General features: G+C 46.7%; 1 protein-coding gene across 1 annotated transcript in view; it reads left to right on the top strand.

Moving 5' to 3' along the window:
* Window positions 1-16,162, top strand: part of LOC132583841 (zinc finger and SCAN domain-containing protein 2-like) — a 32,923-nt gene that overhangs the window by 12,622 nt on the left and 4,139 nt on the right. Inside the window, exon 3 of the mRNA XM_060255531.1 lies at window positions 978-1,091. Coding sequence (XP_060111514.1) covers window positions 978-1,091 — 114 coding nt within the window. The remainder of the gene's footprint in view (window positions 1-977; window positions 1,092-16,162) is intronic.

Genomic DNA, 16,162 nt, shown 5'->3' with positions numbered 1-16,162 from the left:
CCATCCAGTCCAACACTCTGTGTCACACAGTGGCCAAATTTTTTTTATTATATATATATATATATATATATATATATATATATATATATATATATATATATATATATATATATATATATATATGCCACACCCCCTGATGTAGCCAATCCTCCAAGAGCTTACAAGGCTCTTTTTTGTAAGTTCTGGGAGGATTGGCTGCATCAGGGGTGTGTGGCCTAACATACAAAGGATCTCTTGCTAGAATTCCACCCCTGATATTTGCAACATGCTGCAAGGCAAAGCAGTCTTATCACACCCACACCCTGTTATCCAGAGCTTACCCTGAGCCACTTCAGGAGCATGTGACTGCAGGGGCATCCCATGTCATCCCATGCTCAGTCATGACATTAGAAGAAGATAGTGGGTTTATACCCTGCCCTACACTCTGAATCTCAGAATCTCAGAGTGGCTTACAATCTGTTTTATCTCCTTCCCCCACAACAGACAACCTGTGGGGCTGAGAGAGCTCATACAGAAGCTGCCCTTTCAAGGACATCTCTGTGAGAGCTATGGCTGATCCAAAGTCATTCCAGCAGCTGCAAGTGGAGGAGTGGGGAATCAAACCCGGTTCTCCCAGATAAGAGTCTGCGCCAACGTCCCCTCTAAGCTGCAGAGTCTTGTGAGCAAAAATTCTACTTTGTGAGCTACTGGCATTAAAGTTGTGTGCTACTGCTTAAATTAGAGTGCTCTGGGATCATCCTTCTTGGAAGTAAGAGAGAAATGGGTGAGCTGGAGGCTAAAAATCTGTGAGCTAGTTCGCGCTCACTCAGCTTAGAGGGATCACTGGTCCGTGCACTTAACCCCTACACCAAACTGGCTCTCTGGCTGTATATGTGATTAGCGAGCAGCAGAGGAGAGCGGTGCCTTGTGTGACAGACAGCTTTGGCATTTGTAAAAAAAACAATTCGTTCTGTGAAATTTTCTTCTCCTCTCGGCAGGATTCCCCATCCAGAAACCTGATCTGATCTCCAGGATGGAGAGTGGCGAGGACCAAGAGCCTTGTTTCCGGGATCCCCCCAAATCTGACAAGAAGGAGGTGCCAAGAGATGTGGGTGAGCTGCAGCTGCCTTTGACATCACATGTGTTCAGGGGGGCCTTGGGGCACTGGGACAGCTTCTCAGGTGTCCCTCTGTCAGCTGAGCCTTTGTCCGCGACTCCAAATTGTGCAGAGATGCCTGGAATACTGAGGCTCATTTCAGCTTGACATGTCAAGGCAGAGAGCTTTCAAAAATTCCACCAAAAGCATGCATATATATTCAAAACCCTCAGCAGCTCACGGCGAGAGCCGGGCACAACAACAACAAAAGGTTCTTTAAAGACTTCTTTGGTCCTTTCCAGGAGAGCTGGCAACTAAAAGACTTCATTTGTACTAGAAAGGTTCTTTAAAGTCTTCACTGTAAATATCAAGACTTGGTGTTTTGAGTATCTGTGCTATTCTGGGGCAGTGACTGAACTGCAACATTGTGGACTGTTTTTTGCCTTTGTGATTCTCTTCTGTTACATATGTGAAAAGGTAAAGGTAGTCCCCTGTGCAAGCATCAGTCGCCACGGCATCACGGCATTTTCTTGGCAGGCTTTTTTTTACGGGGTGGCTTGCCGTTGCCTTCCCCAGCCATCTACACTGGGTACTCGTTTTACCGACCTCGGAAGGATGGAAGGCTGAGTCAACCATGAGCCGGCTACCTGGACCCAGCTTCCTGCCGGGATCGAACTCAGGTTGTGAGCAGAGAGCTCGGACTGCAGTACTGCAGCTTTACGACTGTGCCGTGGGGCTCCTACTGCGCCTTTAATTGCCATTGTGCTTGTTGTGCTGGGCTCTTGCCCTGAGCTGCTGAGAGTTTTGAATATATATGAATGCTTTCGGTGCAAGTTTTGAAAGTTTGAATACTTTTATTGAATAGCTATATTTCTCCAGTGATTTTCTTGTACTGGCTTTACACACTGGAAAGACCCCGCTTTTTTAAGGCAGAGCGCTTCCCTGGGCAACTTTGAGGAGGCTCACCACCTCATTGAAGCTGCCCAGCAGCCTCTACCAGGCAGCAACAAGTGCTCAGAGAAGGGTGCCGGCACAGTCTCAGCAAAGGCCTGATTGCAAACGAAGTATGCACCATTGTTTTGCTCAGGTCTAGAACGAGCTTTTCACCAGGTGGCTGACCCTGAGCAAAGGTGCCTGGGGAATCCCTTTGCCTGGCCAGCAGAACCTCTCAAAATGGGGTTTGAGTTCTCAGACAAGGAACCTGCTTGTTGATAGACAGGCCCGTACTGTGGCTGCCTTCTCCCACTTAGCGCCCTTTTTAGAGCCTGCTGACCTTTTCACCCTGATCCCACACCACCATAAACTTCCAGGCTGGACTGCTACAACATGCTGTTTGTGGGGCTATCCTTGGAGATGACTCAAAAACTTCAGTTGGTGCAAAATGTGGCAGTCAGGCTTTTGTCCGGGAGACATACAGCACTGTCTGCACTGGTGGCCATTTTCCATGCAGGCCCAGGTCAAGGTTGCTGGGTGTTCTCTAGGAAGCCCTTCATGGCCAGTGACCCTCATACATGTTGCGTTGTGTCTCCTAATATATTCTGCGCCAGTGGCACTCTTCAGGGGAACACCTCCTTGCTGCTTCTTTTTTGGGGGTGCAAATGTATAAAACTTGGAATGGAAAGAGGAGAAAGGACATTACTTATTTCAAATCCATGATGTGATGCGTTTGGGTTAGTCCCACCTTCCCAGCTCCCCCCGCCCCAGCCTCCCCACCCACCAACCTGGGACTCTATGGGGAGGGTGGAGCCAGCCACTGGGGGCTAGGAGGGAATGGTGGGAAGAAGAAGGGACAATATGGCTGCTGTAGTTTTTTTTTAATATGGAAAATGATTGGTGCAAACTTGTGCTTTTTTGAAACTGTTATTTTTTTGGGGGGGAGCTGTGCTTTGTATAGTGGTCTTGGAAAATGAGGAGATTTCCAGGTCTCTATTATATGGGGAAATGCTTGGTGCAAACGTGTGCTTTTGAAACTGTATTTTTGGGGTTGTGTTTTTTGCAACAGTAGTGGAAATCACAAATTCCAGGTGATCTCCAGCCCCTGCCCTCCTCCTGGAGACCTACTGCTGTGCTTAGAGCAACCAGAAGAAACTGGTCTGTCTTCCTGCAAGAATTCCTAGTCCCTTGTTAAGTGTCCTTTTAAAAATTAAAGTCAGTGCACACTTCCCCGGCACAGTCACTAGAATGGAGAGGCTTTAATGCACCCCCCTTCCCGTGAAAGAGAGAGAGAGAGACCCTGTTCCTCCCCCCAGGCAGTCACAGATGCAAAGCAGAGGGAGGGGCTTGCACTTTCCTCCACTTTTTCCATAGGAGGAAAGGTTTTTTTTTTTTTTTAAAGAACCAGTAGCAGCAGGTTTGCAACACAGAGAGAGAGAGCGAGCGCGCGTGAGAGCAAAGCAGAGAGACAGAGATTGCAAACCACAGCCCCACAGCAACCCTTAAAAGCATGGGTCCCTCGTAATTTCCCCAGCCCCTTGAATGGAGGCACAGCCATTCTAAAAATGGCAAGTGCTGAGAGAGCCAGAGAAAGCAGACATTTTCCCCTGACAGAGACACTGACCAAGAGAAATCCCCCCCAGACAGCCACAGATTGCAAAGCCCCAGAGCAAAAAGTTTTTACCTTGCAAGCAGTAGCTGCAACAGAGAGCCGCTTTAGAGGAAAGGAGAGAGTCCTTCCAAAACCAAGCATTTTCCCCTGAGAGACTGCAGACTCTTCAAGCAGACCCAATTTTTCCCAACCTTTTTCCCCCCCTAAAAGAAATGAAATTCCTTTGAACAATGTGTATTGCAAGGCAGGCAGTGGGCTACAGACGCTGTTAGCGATTGAACTCCGTGGTAGCTGCAGTCGGGGGCGGGACATGTTAAAAACCCAGCCAATTAGAGCATCTGTCACTCCACTCTTCAACCCTCTCTGTTGGCTGAAACGTGTGAGGGCACATTAACCAATGAGAGCTGTTCCCCTCTGCCTGTGCTTTCCTGTAGAGGAATCCCCCCTTCTGTTTTCACTACAGAACAGTGAATGAATATTAAAAAGCTGTTTTCAGTTTCCCCTTCTCAGTGTGTCTATTAAAGAATCAATCCTTCCCCCTTCCTTCTCTCCCCAGAGCTGTGTATGGTTTTATGAAACAATGGAAAACCAGCTTGTTTGCAGGGGGGGGGGGGAGTTTAAAACACTGACCCTCATGTTTCACAGTATGTTGAAGGGACGGTGGCAACTAGAGTGTTTTTAAAATAGAATTACAGTCTCTGAACTGCATAGAGCAGTAGGAAACTTTTGGGGCTAGCCCTGTGGAACAGGCTGTGGGCTGTCTTGGACTGCATAGATAAGAATGGGCAGGGAGCACCCTGGAAGAGAAGGGGACTTGGCCGAGGGTCCTCTGGCCATGGCCTTTTAAAAAAGCCAGCAGCTAAGTTTCTGTGCAGCAAAATTCCAGCCTGGATCCCCCAAAGCAGCAACTTTTTGAGGACATCAAAGGTAAGTCTTGCGTCTTGTGTCAAATTTTTTTTAAAATACCAATAGGTGCCAGGGTTCTTTTCCTCAAGCCTCTTATATGTTCTTTGCCTGCAGAAATTCCAAGCGGAGAAATGAACGCGCAGGTGCCCGTTCACAGCAATGTCTATGGCACAGGGGCACCCCTGCCGTCTGCAGAAGACTTGTACAGCACGGAGGATGAGGGTATGTGCAGACTTGCCAACCGCTGGGCAGAGCCTGGAGATTTCCAGCTGGCAGAGATCAGCTTCCCTGGAGGAAAGGGCTGCTTCGAAGGGTAGACTCTATGGCATTGTACCATGCTCAGATCTCTTGCCTCTCATAGTATTTTCCAGCAAAGACCTTGGGGCTTTTGATGAGTTATGTTGTTTCAAAGGAATGCCAAACGTTAGGATTAATTTCCTTTCTGTTTTCACAGTGGAAACGGATGCTTCCCCGCAGCAATTGGCAATGTCAGGGGGCACTGCTAACCCCCAACAAGCAGCAGATACACCTGTCAGAGCCCCACAGCAATTGCCAACTGCAGGGGGCAGAACTACCCCCCCAGCAAATGATTTGTATGCCTGGCAGACCCCCACAACAAATGACTGCCCATTTGGCAGGGCCTATTTCAGCAGCAGCTGCCGTGGAACCGGGTAAGATTTTTTTTTTCTAAAATCTTAAAACAGCCTTTAAAAGTAATCGTCAGGACCTTTTGAACAAAGAGCTGAGCTCCTCTTGCCAATGTGTTTGTGCTCTTTTTCTCTGTGTGGGGTGAAGCTTCATAAGCAATTTTTAACACAACTGTAGTACTTTTATCCTGTGGTTTTTAAAATAGGAAAAATTCTTGTGTGTATGTGTGTGGGGGGGTGGAATCTAGCAGGGATTGGGTGCCAGTTTGCATCTCCTCACAGAGTTGTGCAAGGCCAAAATGCAAGAAAGGAATAAATTATAATAAATTATTTATAGGTTAAATTTAGTTAAGAACATAGGAGCAGCCAGGGCTTTTTTTGTAGCAACCTTTGCATGTTAGGCCACAAACCCCTGATGCAGCCAGTCATCCTGGAGCTTACAGCAGGCCCTGAACTAAGGTCCTTGTAAGGTCTTGGAGGATTGGCTACATCAGGGGTGTGTGGCCTAACATGCAAAGGAGTTCCTGCTACAAAAAAAGCCCTGAGAACAGCCATGTTGGATGAGTCCAATGGCCCATCCAGTCCAACACTCTGTCACGCAGCGACTAAAAAACCAGGTGCCATCAAGAGGTTCATCAGCGGGGCCAAGACACTAGATGCCCTCCCACTGTTGCCCCCTCCAAACACCATGAATCACTCGCCCTAGACAGAGAGTTCCATCTATACCCTGTGGCTAATAGCCACTGAGGGACCTCTGCTCCACATATTTATCCAATCCGCTCTCAAAGCCATCCATGCTTGTAGCTGCCCCCAGTGTTCCCTTTAAGGTGAATTAGTGTGAGCCAGCTCACCATTTTTTAGCCTGCAGCTTACACACTTTTGTCCTTGCTCAGGAAAAATGGCTCCAGAGCAAACTAATTTATGCAGTAGCTCACAACTTTAATGACAGTAGTTCACAAAGTAGAACTTTTGCTCACAAAACTCCAGAGTTTAGAGGGAGCATCAGCTGCCACCACCTTGTGTGGCAGTGAATTCCATATGTTAATCACTCTTTGGGTGAAGAATTACTTCATTTTTATCCATTCTAACCCCGACTGCTCAGCAATTTCATTGAGTGCCTACGAGTTCTTGTATTGTGAGAAAGGAAGAAAAGTACTTCTTTCTCTATCTTCTCTATCCCATGCATAATCTCATAAACCTCTATCATGTCATCCCGCAGTCGACATTTCTCCAAGTTGAAGAGCCCTAAGCTCTTTAACCTTTTTTCATAGGGAAAGTGTTCCAATCATTTTAGTTGCTATATCTGTAAAGTCTTTTTTGATGTGTGGTGACCAGAATTGTACACAGTACTCCAAATGAGGTTGCACCGTTGATTTATACAGCGGGCATTATGACACTGGCTGATTTGTTTTCAGTTCCCTTCCTAATAATCCCCAGCATAATGGTGGCCTTTTTTATTGCAGTTGCACACTGTCTCAACATTTTCAGTGAGTTATCTACCACAACCACAAGATCTCTCAGTCAATCTCTGCCAGTTGAGATCCCATCAACTTGTATGTATAGTTAGGATTTTGGGCCCCTGTGTGCATTACTTTGTAGTTGGCCATGTTGAACCTCATTTGCCACGTTGATGCCCACTCATCTCACCTCAACAGATCCCTTTGGAGGGGATAAATTAATTCTAGTTTTTTTGTACTGCAGCCTTTTGTATTAGATTTCTAGAAGTTCTTAAACATTTTGAACATTGTGCCATGACTGCTCATGGGACAATTTGGGGCAGTGATGCTCTATATTCTTGGTTCTTGGGGGGGGAACAGTGGGAGGGCTTCTAGTGTCCTGGCCCCACTGATGGACCTCCTTATGACACCTGTTGTTGTTTTTTTGCCACTGTGTGACACAGAGTGTTGGACTGGATGGGCCATTGGCCTGATCCAACATGGCTTCTCTTATGCTCTTATGTTCTCACTGCGGAGTGGGAGGAAGGAGAAAGCTTCATCTATCAGGAGGTGGCTACTTTCTCTGATACACGTTCAACTAAATTGTAAGCCACTCTGAGGCCTCTAGTAGTGGGGAGAGCCCATTACACAGGTCAAAGAATAAACCCCCTCTCTGTGGCTGTTTTTCCTAGATGAAGTTCCTGAGACGTCTTCCACTCCCTTACCAGAGCGGGTCAACTATATCCCCCAGAAGTGTCCTTTGCCAGACCATGCCTTGGGGTGTCCTGATCCGAAAAAGCACAAGGATTTTGGGCAGGCGGTCTCCAAGTTCATGATGCAGATAAATAATAGCGAGACCTTTATTGAGAGAACGAGCATTGACATAAGAAAACAGGAGCTGATGATAGGCCGAAACATGTCTTTTGGATGCGAAATACCAAGAATACAATTGATTTGTCGAGAATTACGTTACTAAATTGGTTAAAAGTCCTAATCACTGTTTTGACTGCAGGGACCCTGTCCTGCAGGGTGGGGGGGGGGCTCTGCCAGAGAATGCTACTGAGGCTCCAGACACCCCTTCATCACAGTGGTCTGTTAACTCTGATGGGGTGGGGGGAGAGGGATGCAGCCCTCCCTGAAGTCTGCTAGTTCCAATAGGGTGAAGATGGAAGCAACCTCCCCACCACCTCCAGAAGTCTTTACTAGCTCTGATGGTGTGGGGGGAGACGAGGAGAGGGGTGTAGCCTCCTCACCACCTCCAGAAGTCTCTAGTAGCTCTGATGGGGTGGGGGGAGACCAGCAGAGGGGTGTAGCCTCCCCACAACCTCCAGAAATCTCTACTAGCTCTGATGGCGTGGGGGGAGATGAAGAGAGGAGTATAGCCTCCCTTCCACCTCCAGAAGTCTCTGTTAACTCTGATGGCGTGGGGGGAGACGAGGAGAGAGGTGTAGCCTCCCCACCACCTCCAGAAATCTCTGTTAACTCTGATGGCATGGGGGGAGATGAGGAGAGGGGTGTAGCCTCCCCACCACCTCCAAAAGTCTCTACTAGCTTTGATGGCATGGGGGGAAATGAAGAGAAGGGTGTAGCTTCCACTCCACCTCCAGAGGTCTCCGTGGAACGTTTCAGGGGGTGGCGGAGACCCTATGATAGATTCCGATCCTTGGTCATCAGTGAGGAGTTCTGGTGTGTCAATTTAGAACGTGTGTGTTCCTTTGCTTACTCCATTGAAGCATTAACACAAGGGGTTCTGGAGGTTTTGGATGAGATTAATAGGGATTTACAGGAAGGAGACTTCGTACAGTTGAGGCTTGAAGGAGGAGGGCTACAGAATCCCCTCTTTTCACTTAAAACAAGGAAAAATCAGCTAATTGCTTCTGAGTTTCTGGACTTTATAGTTAATGTGCTCCAAAGCAACAGGGAGGTTCTGAGGAACGAAACTTTGCATTTAATCGTGACGATATCCAAACCTCCCAGGGGTGGCGGTGCATGCCACAAAATCAAGTCTATTCCTTACAGTTCAGTCATTGAAAAAAAGAGGCACTTCCTGCTAGATTTTTCCTATTATGACAACAACCTCTGTTTTGCGACAGGGCAAATGGGTGTAATGAAAAAAAAAAAGGCAGAAGCCCCACCAATGCAGAATCTCTTAGCCTCTAAGACGGCTAAGAGATTACATGCTGAACTGGGTTGGTCTGATCAGAAACAAGTGGGTCTCAATGACATATCATTTGTTGAAGAGCATTTAAAAGCGAGCATCCAGGTGGTGCTGTATTCAGAGAAGGGATGGGGCATATTTAAAACGCAGTCTTCGAGATATCCGGAGACTCATTTTTTGCTTTTGTGTCAAGATCATTATCTTGGCATATTGAATATTCAGGGGCTTATGGGATTTTTGAACTTCTGTAAGCATTGTCACACCCTGTGCAACCACAGACATGACTGTTCCTTATTTTGTAGAATGTGCGGGAATTCTGAATGTAAATCGATCAGTGGTACCCCACAGAAATGTCCCAACTGCTGTTTCTACTGCAGCAGTGGATTTTGCTTAAAACTACATGGGGAGATGACTGCCAAAGATGAAGCTGCCTGTCCTTCCAGGATGTGGTGTAAAAAATGCAGGTCTTACGTTGACATGAACCACCAATATAAAGAGTGCCGGGGGAAGAAGATGATATTGGATTTATATCCCGCCCTCCATTCCGAAGAGTCTCAGAGCGGCTCACAATCTCCTTTCCCTTCCTCCCCCACAACAGACACCCTGTGAGGTAGATGAAGATATTGGATTTATGTCCCGCCCTCCACTCCGAAGAGTCTCAGAGCGGCTCACAATCTCCTTTCCCTTCCTTCCCCACAACAGACACCCTGTGAGGTAGATGAAGATATTGGATTTATATCCCACCCTCCACTCCGAAGAGTCTCAGAGCGGCTCAGAATCGCCTTTACCTTCCTCCCCCCACAACAGACACCCTGTGAGGTAGATGAAGATATTGGATTTATATCCCGCCCTCCTCTCTGAAGAGTCTCAGAGCGGCTCACAATCTCCTTTCCCTTCCTCCCCCACAACAGACACCCTGTGAGATAGATGAAGATATTGGATTTATATCCGCCCTCCACTCCGAAAAGTCTCAGAGCAGCTCACAATCTCCTTTACCTTCCTCTCCCACAACAGTCACCCTGTGAGGTGGGTGGGGCTGAGAGGGCTCTCACAGCAGCTGCTCTTTCAAGGACAACCTCTGCCAGAGCTATGGCTGACTCAAGGCCATTCTAGCAGGTGCAAGTGGAGGAGTGAGGAATCAAACCCGGCTCTTCCAGATAAGAGTCTGCTCATTTAACCACTACACCAAACTGGTCTGTAGTTAGTGTGGTGGGGAGCTTGAGGAAGATGAAGATTTTCATGACTTCTGTTATTTACAGCCTCTGAAAGAGCCCTCTGTTTCAGCAAAGTACATATTTTATGATGCTGAATTCACTCAAGATGCTTGGGAGCACAACCCTAACTATGGTTTTTGCTAAGGCTTTTGACCAAGACAAAGAATGGCACATATCCGGTCAAAGTTGGGAATTTAGGGGTGAAACATGCGTGTATGAATTTGTGAAGACAATTACTTCCAAGGGACATTTATTGCCCATAACTCCAAGGCCTATGATTCTTACTTTATCGTTAAGCAGCTGATCAAAGAGAGGATGGATCCTGAACTAGTTGCCATAGGGGGAAAGCTGATGTGTGCGAATATAAAAAGCCTGGGCATAAAGTTCATCGACTCGCTGAACCATCTTCCCATGGCCCTCTCAAAGCTGCTCAAAGCCCTAGGTTTTGACCAGTCTAAAGGCTACTTCCCTCATTTTTTCAACACAGAGGAAAATCAAGCTTATGTAGGTCCTTTACCAGAGCCCAAATATGGGGTAGACCAGGTGATGCCCAAAGAAAGGGAGGCTTTCTTAAAATGGCATGAGGAGAACAAAACTATGACCTTTGATCTCCAAAAACACCTAGCTTTTTATTGCCAGCAAGATGTCTGCATTTTGGAACAAGCTTGTACCTTGTACAGATCTGAAATTATGAACTTGACATCTCAGGACACCCTCTGCATAGACCCTCTACAGTACTTCACGTTAACAGGGGTCTGTTCAGCCATGTACAGGTTTAATTTTCTGTGCCCCTGTCTGTGGCCATTCTGCCACACGGTGGTTACGACAGGCAAACAAGGAGGTTTTCATCTTCAATTCAGTGGCTCTGCTACTTAGAACACTCTGAAAAGGTCGAAATTCGCCGCGCACTAAAGGGGGGTAAATATAAGGTAGGGAAGTATTCCCTGGATGGGTATGCAGTGGTAATTGGTAAAAAACCCCAGCTTTTGAATTTAACAGCTGCTTCTGGCATGGCTGCACCCAATGCTGTGATCCTTTCGAAAGCGATACAGCAGTAGGGAAACCGTTTCATTACTTTTACTAGGCATCCAGGCAGAGGAGTAATGACCTTTAAGGAATGGGGTTTGAAGTCAGGAGCATCTGGGAACACGAGTGGAATAACCTAAGAAACTTGGATGAGTTTGTGAAAGCCTTTCTTAAATCAGCTCAGTTTCCCGTACCTCTGGTTCCTAGAGATGCTCTGTTTGGGGGGTGCACTAACGCCATTGCCTTCTACTACAAAGCGGAGGAAGGGGAGGAGATCCCCTACTATGATTTCATCAGCCTGTACCTCTTTGTGAATGCTAGGAAAACATATCCTCTAGGCCACCCTGAAATCATTCAAAATAATTTTGCACCTCTGACAGAATATTTTGGATTGGCTAAGGTCAACGTCTATCCCCTGAGAGGGCTTTTCTTCCTGGTGTTGCCTTCCAAGGTGGGCAGGAAGCTGTTTTTTACACTGTGCAGGACCTGTGCTGAAACAAAACAGCAGGAAACCTGCACCCATACGGATGAGGAGAGGTCTCTAGTGGGCATGTGGGTTACAGCAGAATTGCAGAGAGCAGTAGCCAAAGGTTATCAGATTGTGAAAATCTTTGAGGTCTGGCATTTCAAGGACAAATCCAGTCAGTTGTTTGCAAAATACATTAAAAGACATCTCAGACAGAAACAGGAATCTTCCGGCTACCCTGACTGGTGTGTGACAGAGGCTGATAAAGAAAAATATATTGCAGATTTTTATAAAAAAGAGGGAGTCCTTCTCCGCCCCGAGCATATCAGCCCCGACCCTGCAAAGCATCAGATTGCTGAACTGTTTCTCCATGCTCTGTTGGGTAAATTTGCACAGAGAACAAACTTGCAAATCACTGAAACTGTGAGAGATCCAGTCCATTACTTTGAGCTGCTATTTTCAAACGATTACAAGGTTGCTACATGCAGTTTTATCAGTGACGATGCTGCCTGTGTGTCTTGGAAACACGCTAAAGAGCGTTTGACATCTCCCGGTTACACAAATGTGTACATAGCAGCTTTCACCACCACTTATGCGCGGTTGGAGCTCTACGATCTGCTCGACAGTTTAGGGAAGTGGTGTTTGTACCATGATAAGAAGAAGATGAAGATACTGGATTTATATCCCGCCCTCCACTCCGAAGAGTCTCAAAGCGGCTCACAGTCTCCTTTACCTTCCTCCCCCACAACAGACACCCTGTGATGTGGGTGGGGCTGGAGAGGGCTCTCACAGCAGCTGCCCTTTCAAGGACAACCTCTGCCAGAGCTATGGCTGACCGAAGGCCATGCTAGCAGGTGCAAGTGGAGAAGTGGGGAATCAAACCCGGTTCTCCCAGATAAGAGTCCGCACACTTAACCACTACACCAAACTGGCTCTCCCAAACTACACCAAACAGCAGTATCTCTACCACTGATACTGATTCAGTACTATTTGTGAGCCGCCCCGGTGACTGGAATCCCCCTTTGGGCAATTATTTAGGTGAGCTGAAGAGTGAAGTTCTTGCGGGGCAGTATATAACAGAGTTTCTTTCAGCAGGTCCTAAGACTTACGGATACAAACTGTCAGGGGGAAGCGTGTCTGAAAGTAAAGGGCATTACTCTGAATACTGCTAATAGAGAAAAGATCCATTTTGACAGTTTGAAGGATTTGGTTTTTACACACGTTTCTGTCTCGGAGTCGAGCAAGATCACAGTGAGTCACCCAGGCATTGTCAGAGACAAACAGAACTTTGTCACTAGAACAAAACTTCTTTAAAAAACTCAGAAGGTGCTTTACGACAAGTGGGTTCTCAGGGAGGAGTTTAAGAGTGTGCCCTATGGATATTGAAATGGATACAAGATGGTGGCACCCTTTCTCAGCCACGCTGGCTGGCCCCAGCAATTGCGGGAAAAGTTATTTTATAAAAAATTTACTTGTAAATGCAAAATCTACACTTTCTGTCATGCCTGAAAATATTGTGTTGTTTTATGCTTGCTGGCAACCATTTTATGAAGAATTGCTCAGACGTTTTACTTTTATAAAATTCATAGTGGGTTTGCCCTCCAACTTGAATGATGATGAACTGTTACCTCCTAATAAAATAAACCTTCTTGTTGTGGACGATCTGATGACTTGCCATTGCTCATCTAAACCCCCCACAGTTATTTTGTTTCTTTTGAAATACACTCAGGCTGGTTTATGCGGGGCGTAAGCATCTTGATCATCCAGCCACTCTTTCACCTCTCTTCTGCTCAACCTATGCCCTCTCTTAGAGGCAGCCTAAAAAAGAGGTTCAATGCCTCCCAAGCTCTCAGCCTCCCCAGGGACATAAAAAAAATCTCATTTAAAATATTTTGGAGTGAACCATGATGCACCGGTCTCTTCTGCTGGAATGAGAGGGTTTTTTTTTTTTAAGACTGCCAATATACAGATAACAGGGAAATGCCCATCTTTACTCTGGCTTCTTCTGGTTTTCATTCTCTGGCCCCTTTGCCTGCACAGACTGTACTTTATAACCTTTCATGGCTACGGATCCATCTGTCTCCATAGGGGCCATTTCTTCATCAACAGCCTCTTCCATTCACTGAACTCAACAGCAACAGAAAAGCTTTAGACCTATGCCTTCCTCTCCCATTTTTAAAGAGAACACATCTGCTGGGGGCTGCAATCTCATTGGCACATTTAAATGTTGCTGGGACACTCTTCCTAGCCTCTCTGAGAAGACTGGGTACACCAAGGTCTGCACTGCAGGGCTGTCTGCAGAAGTTTCCCACAGCTCTATTTATTTTATTTGATGAATTTATATTCCGTCCTTTCCCAGGCGGGCTCAGGGCAGATTACAACCATATAAAACCAGTCAAATACAATAAGACCAATAAAATACAGTTAAGAGACTACAGTTTTATTTTTAAAACAGTCTAGTGTCCCCCCTCCAAAAAAAAAAAATACTGTGAAGTCACTGTTTCAAACTTTTTTTTCCTGCGAACATGCTGGTTTTTCATTGTTTCATAAAACCATACATAGCTCTGGGCAGAGAAGGAAGTGGGAAGGATTGATTCTTTAATAGAGACCCTGAGAAGGGGAAACTGAAAACAGCTTTTTAGTATTTGTTCACAGTGAATATTAATAAATATAATATATAGTGAAAAAGCAGACTTTTATTTTAAATGGGAGGGGGGGGGATTCCCCTCCAGGAAAACACCGGCAGAGGGTTACAGCTCCCACTGGCTAATGTGCCCTCACACGTTTCAGCCAATGGAGTGGGTTGAAGAGTGGAGTTGATAGATGCTCTGATTGGCTGACTTTTTAACATGTCCTGCCCCCCACTGCCTTAACAGTGTCAGTAGCCCACTGTCTGCCTTGCAATACATGTTGCTCAAAGGAATTTCATTTCTTACAGGCAAAAAAAGGTTGGGGAAAACTGGGTCTGCTTGGTGAGTTTGCAGTCTCTCAAGGGGAAATGCTTGTTTTTGGAAGGGCTCTCTGTTTTCCTCTAAAGCAGCTCTCTGTTACAACCACCGCTTGCATGCTAAAAACTTTATGCTCCAGGGCTTTGCAATCTGTGGCTGGCTGCGGGGGTGGGGGGGGGGGTGGGGGGTGGGGGTGGGGTGGATTTCTCTTGGTCAGTGTCACTGTCGGGGGAAAATGTCTGCTTTCTCTGTCTCTCTCAGCACTTGCCAGTTTGAGAATGGTTGTGCCTCTTTTCAAGGGGCTGGGGAAATTATGGGGGACCTTGCTTTTAAGGGTTGCTGTGGGGCTGTTTGGTGAGTTTGCAATCTCTCTCTCTCTCCCCCTCCCTCCATTGGAGGAAAGTGTAAGCCCCTCTGCTTTGCAGTCTGTGGCTCGCTGGGGGAAGAGTGGGGTCTCTCTGTCTTTCTTTCAGGGGAATGGGGGGTGTATTGAAGCCTCTCCATTCTACTGACTGTGCCAGGGGAAGCAACTTTAACTTTTAAAAGGGCACTGTTCCTTGTGTGTGTGAACGTATGAACATATATGAACATATGAAGTTGCCTTATTCTGAATCAGACCCTCGGTCCATCAAAGTCAGTATTGTCTACTCAGACTGGCAGCGGCTCTCCAGGGTCTCAAGCTGAGGTTTATTACACCTATTTGCCTGGACCCTTTTTTGGAGATGCCAGGGATTGAACCTGGGACCTTCTGCTTCCCAAGCAGATGCTCTACCACTGAGCCACCGTCCCTCCCCAAGAACATATGAAGCTGCCTTATACTGAATCAGACCTTTGGTCCATCAAAGTCAGTATTGTCTACTCAGACTGGCAGCGGCTTTCCAGGGTCTCAAGCTGAGGTTTATCACACCCATTTGCCTGGACCCTTTTCAGTTGGAGATGCCGGAGATTGAACCTGGGACCTTCTGCTTACCAAGCAGATGCTCTACCACTGAGCCACTGTCTCTCCCCTAAACCATTGGCTTCTTAACAAGGGGCTAGGAATTCTTGCAGGAAGTGAGAACAGTTTCTCCTGGTTGCTCCAAGCACAGCAACAGGTCTCTGGTGGGGGGGCGATGCTGGAGATCTCCTGGAATTTGTGATTTCCACTACTGTTGCAAACCCCCCCCCCCCCCAAAAAAAAAAAGTTTCAAAAGCACAAGTTTGCACCAAACATTTCCCCCGCATAATAGGGATCTGGAGACCTCCTTTTCATTTTCCAATACCACTGTACAAAGCACAGCTCCCCCAAAAAACAGAGTTTCAAAAAGCACAAGTTTGCACCAAGCATTTTCCATATTAAAAAACTACAGCAGCCATATTGGTCCTTCTTTTTCCCAACATTCCCTTTTAGCCCCAGTGGCTGGCTCCAGCCTCCCCTGAGAGTCCCAGGTTGGCTGGAGGGAGGGGTGGGGGAACTGGGAAGGTGGGACTAACCCAGACGCAACACATCATGGATTTGACATAAGCCATGTCTCTTCTCCTCCTGATGTCTTGCAGACCAGTTATCCTAACTGTGGTGCTTTCCTCTAGCTAGCACAATGTAGGAGCCACTGTTAGCAGAACAGGTCTGCAGGATCCAACCTGGTTTGTTTGGTTCTCCGTTCTTGTTTAAAATTGTGCTCACTTTTTAAAAGATGCTTGACCATTTCACTGATGAGGGTGTGTGTCAATGGCTTGAGCCTCCTAAGGCCTTCTGAATAGA

This window comes from Heteronotia binoei, chromosome 15, assembly GCF_032191835.1.
Source record: "Heteronotia binoei isolate CCM8104 ecotype False Entrance Well chromosome 15, APGP_CSIRO_Hbin_v1, whole genome shotgun sequence".
NCBI lineage: Eukaryota > Metazoa > Chordata > Lepidosauria > Squamata > Gekkonidae > Heteronotia > Heteronotia binoei.
Note: the sequence above shows the minus strand (reverse complement) of the source record. Positions and strands in the feature narration are given on the sequence as shown.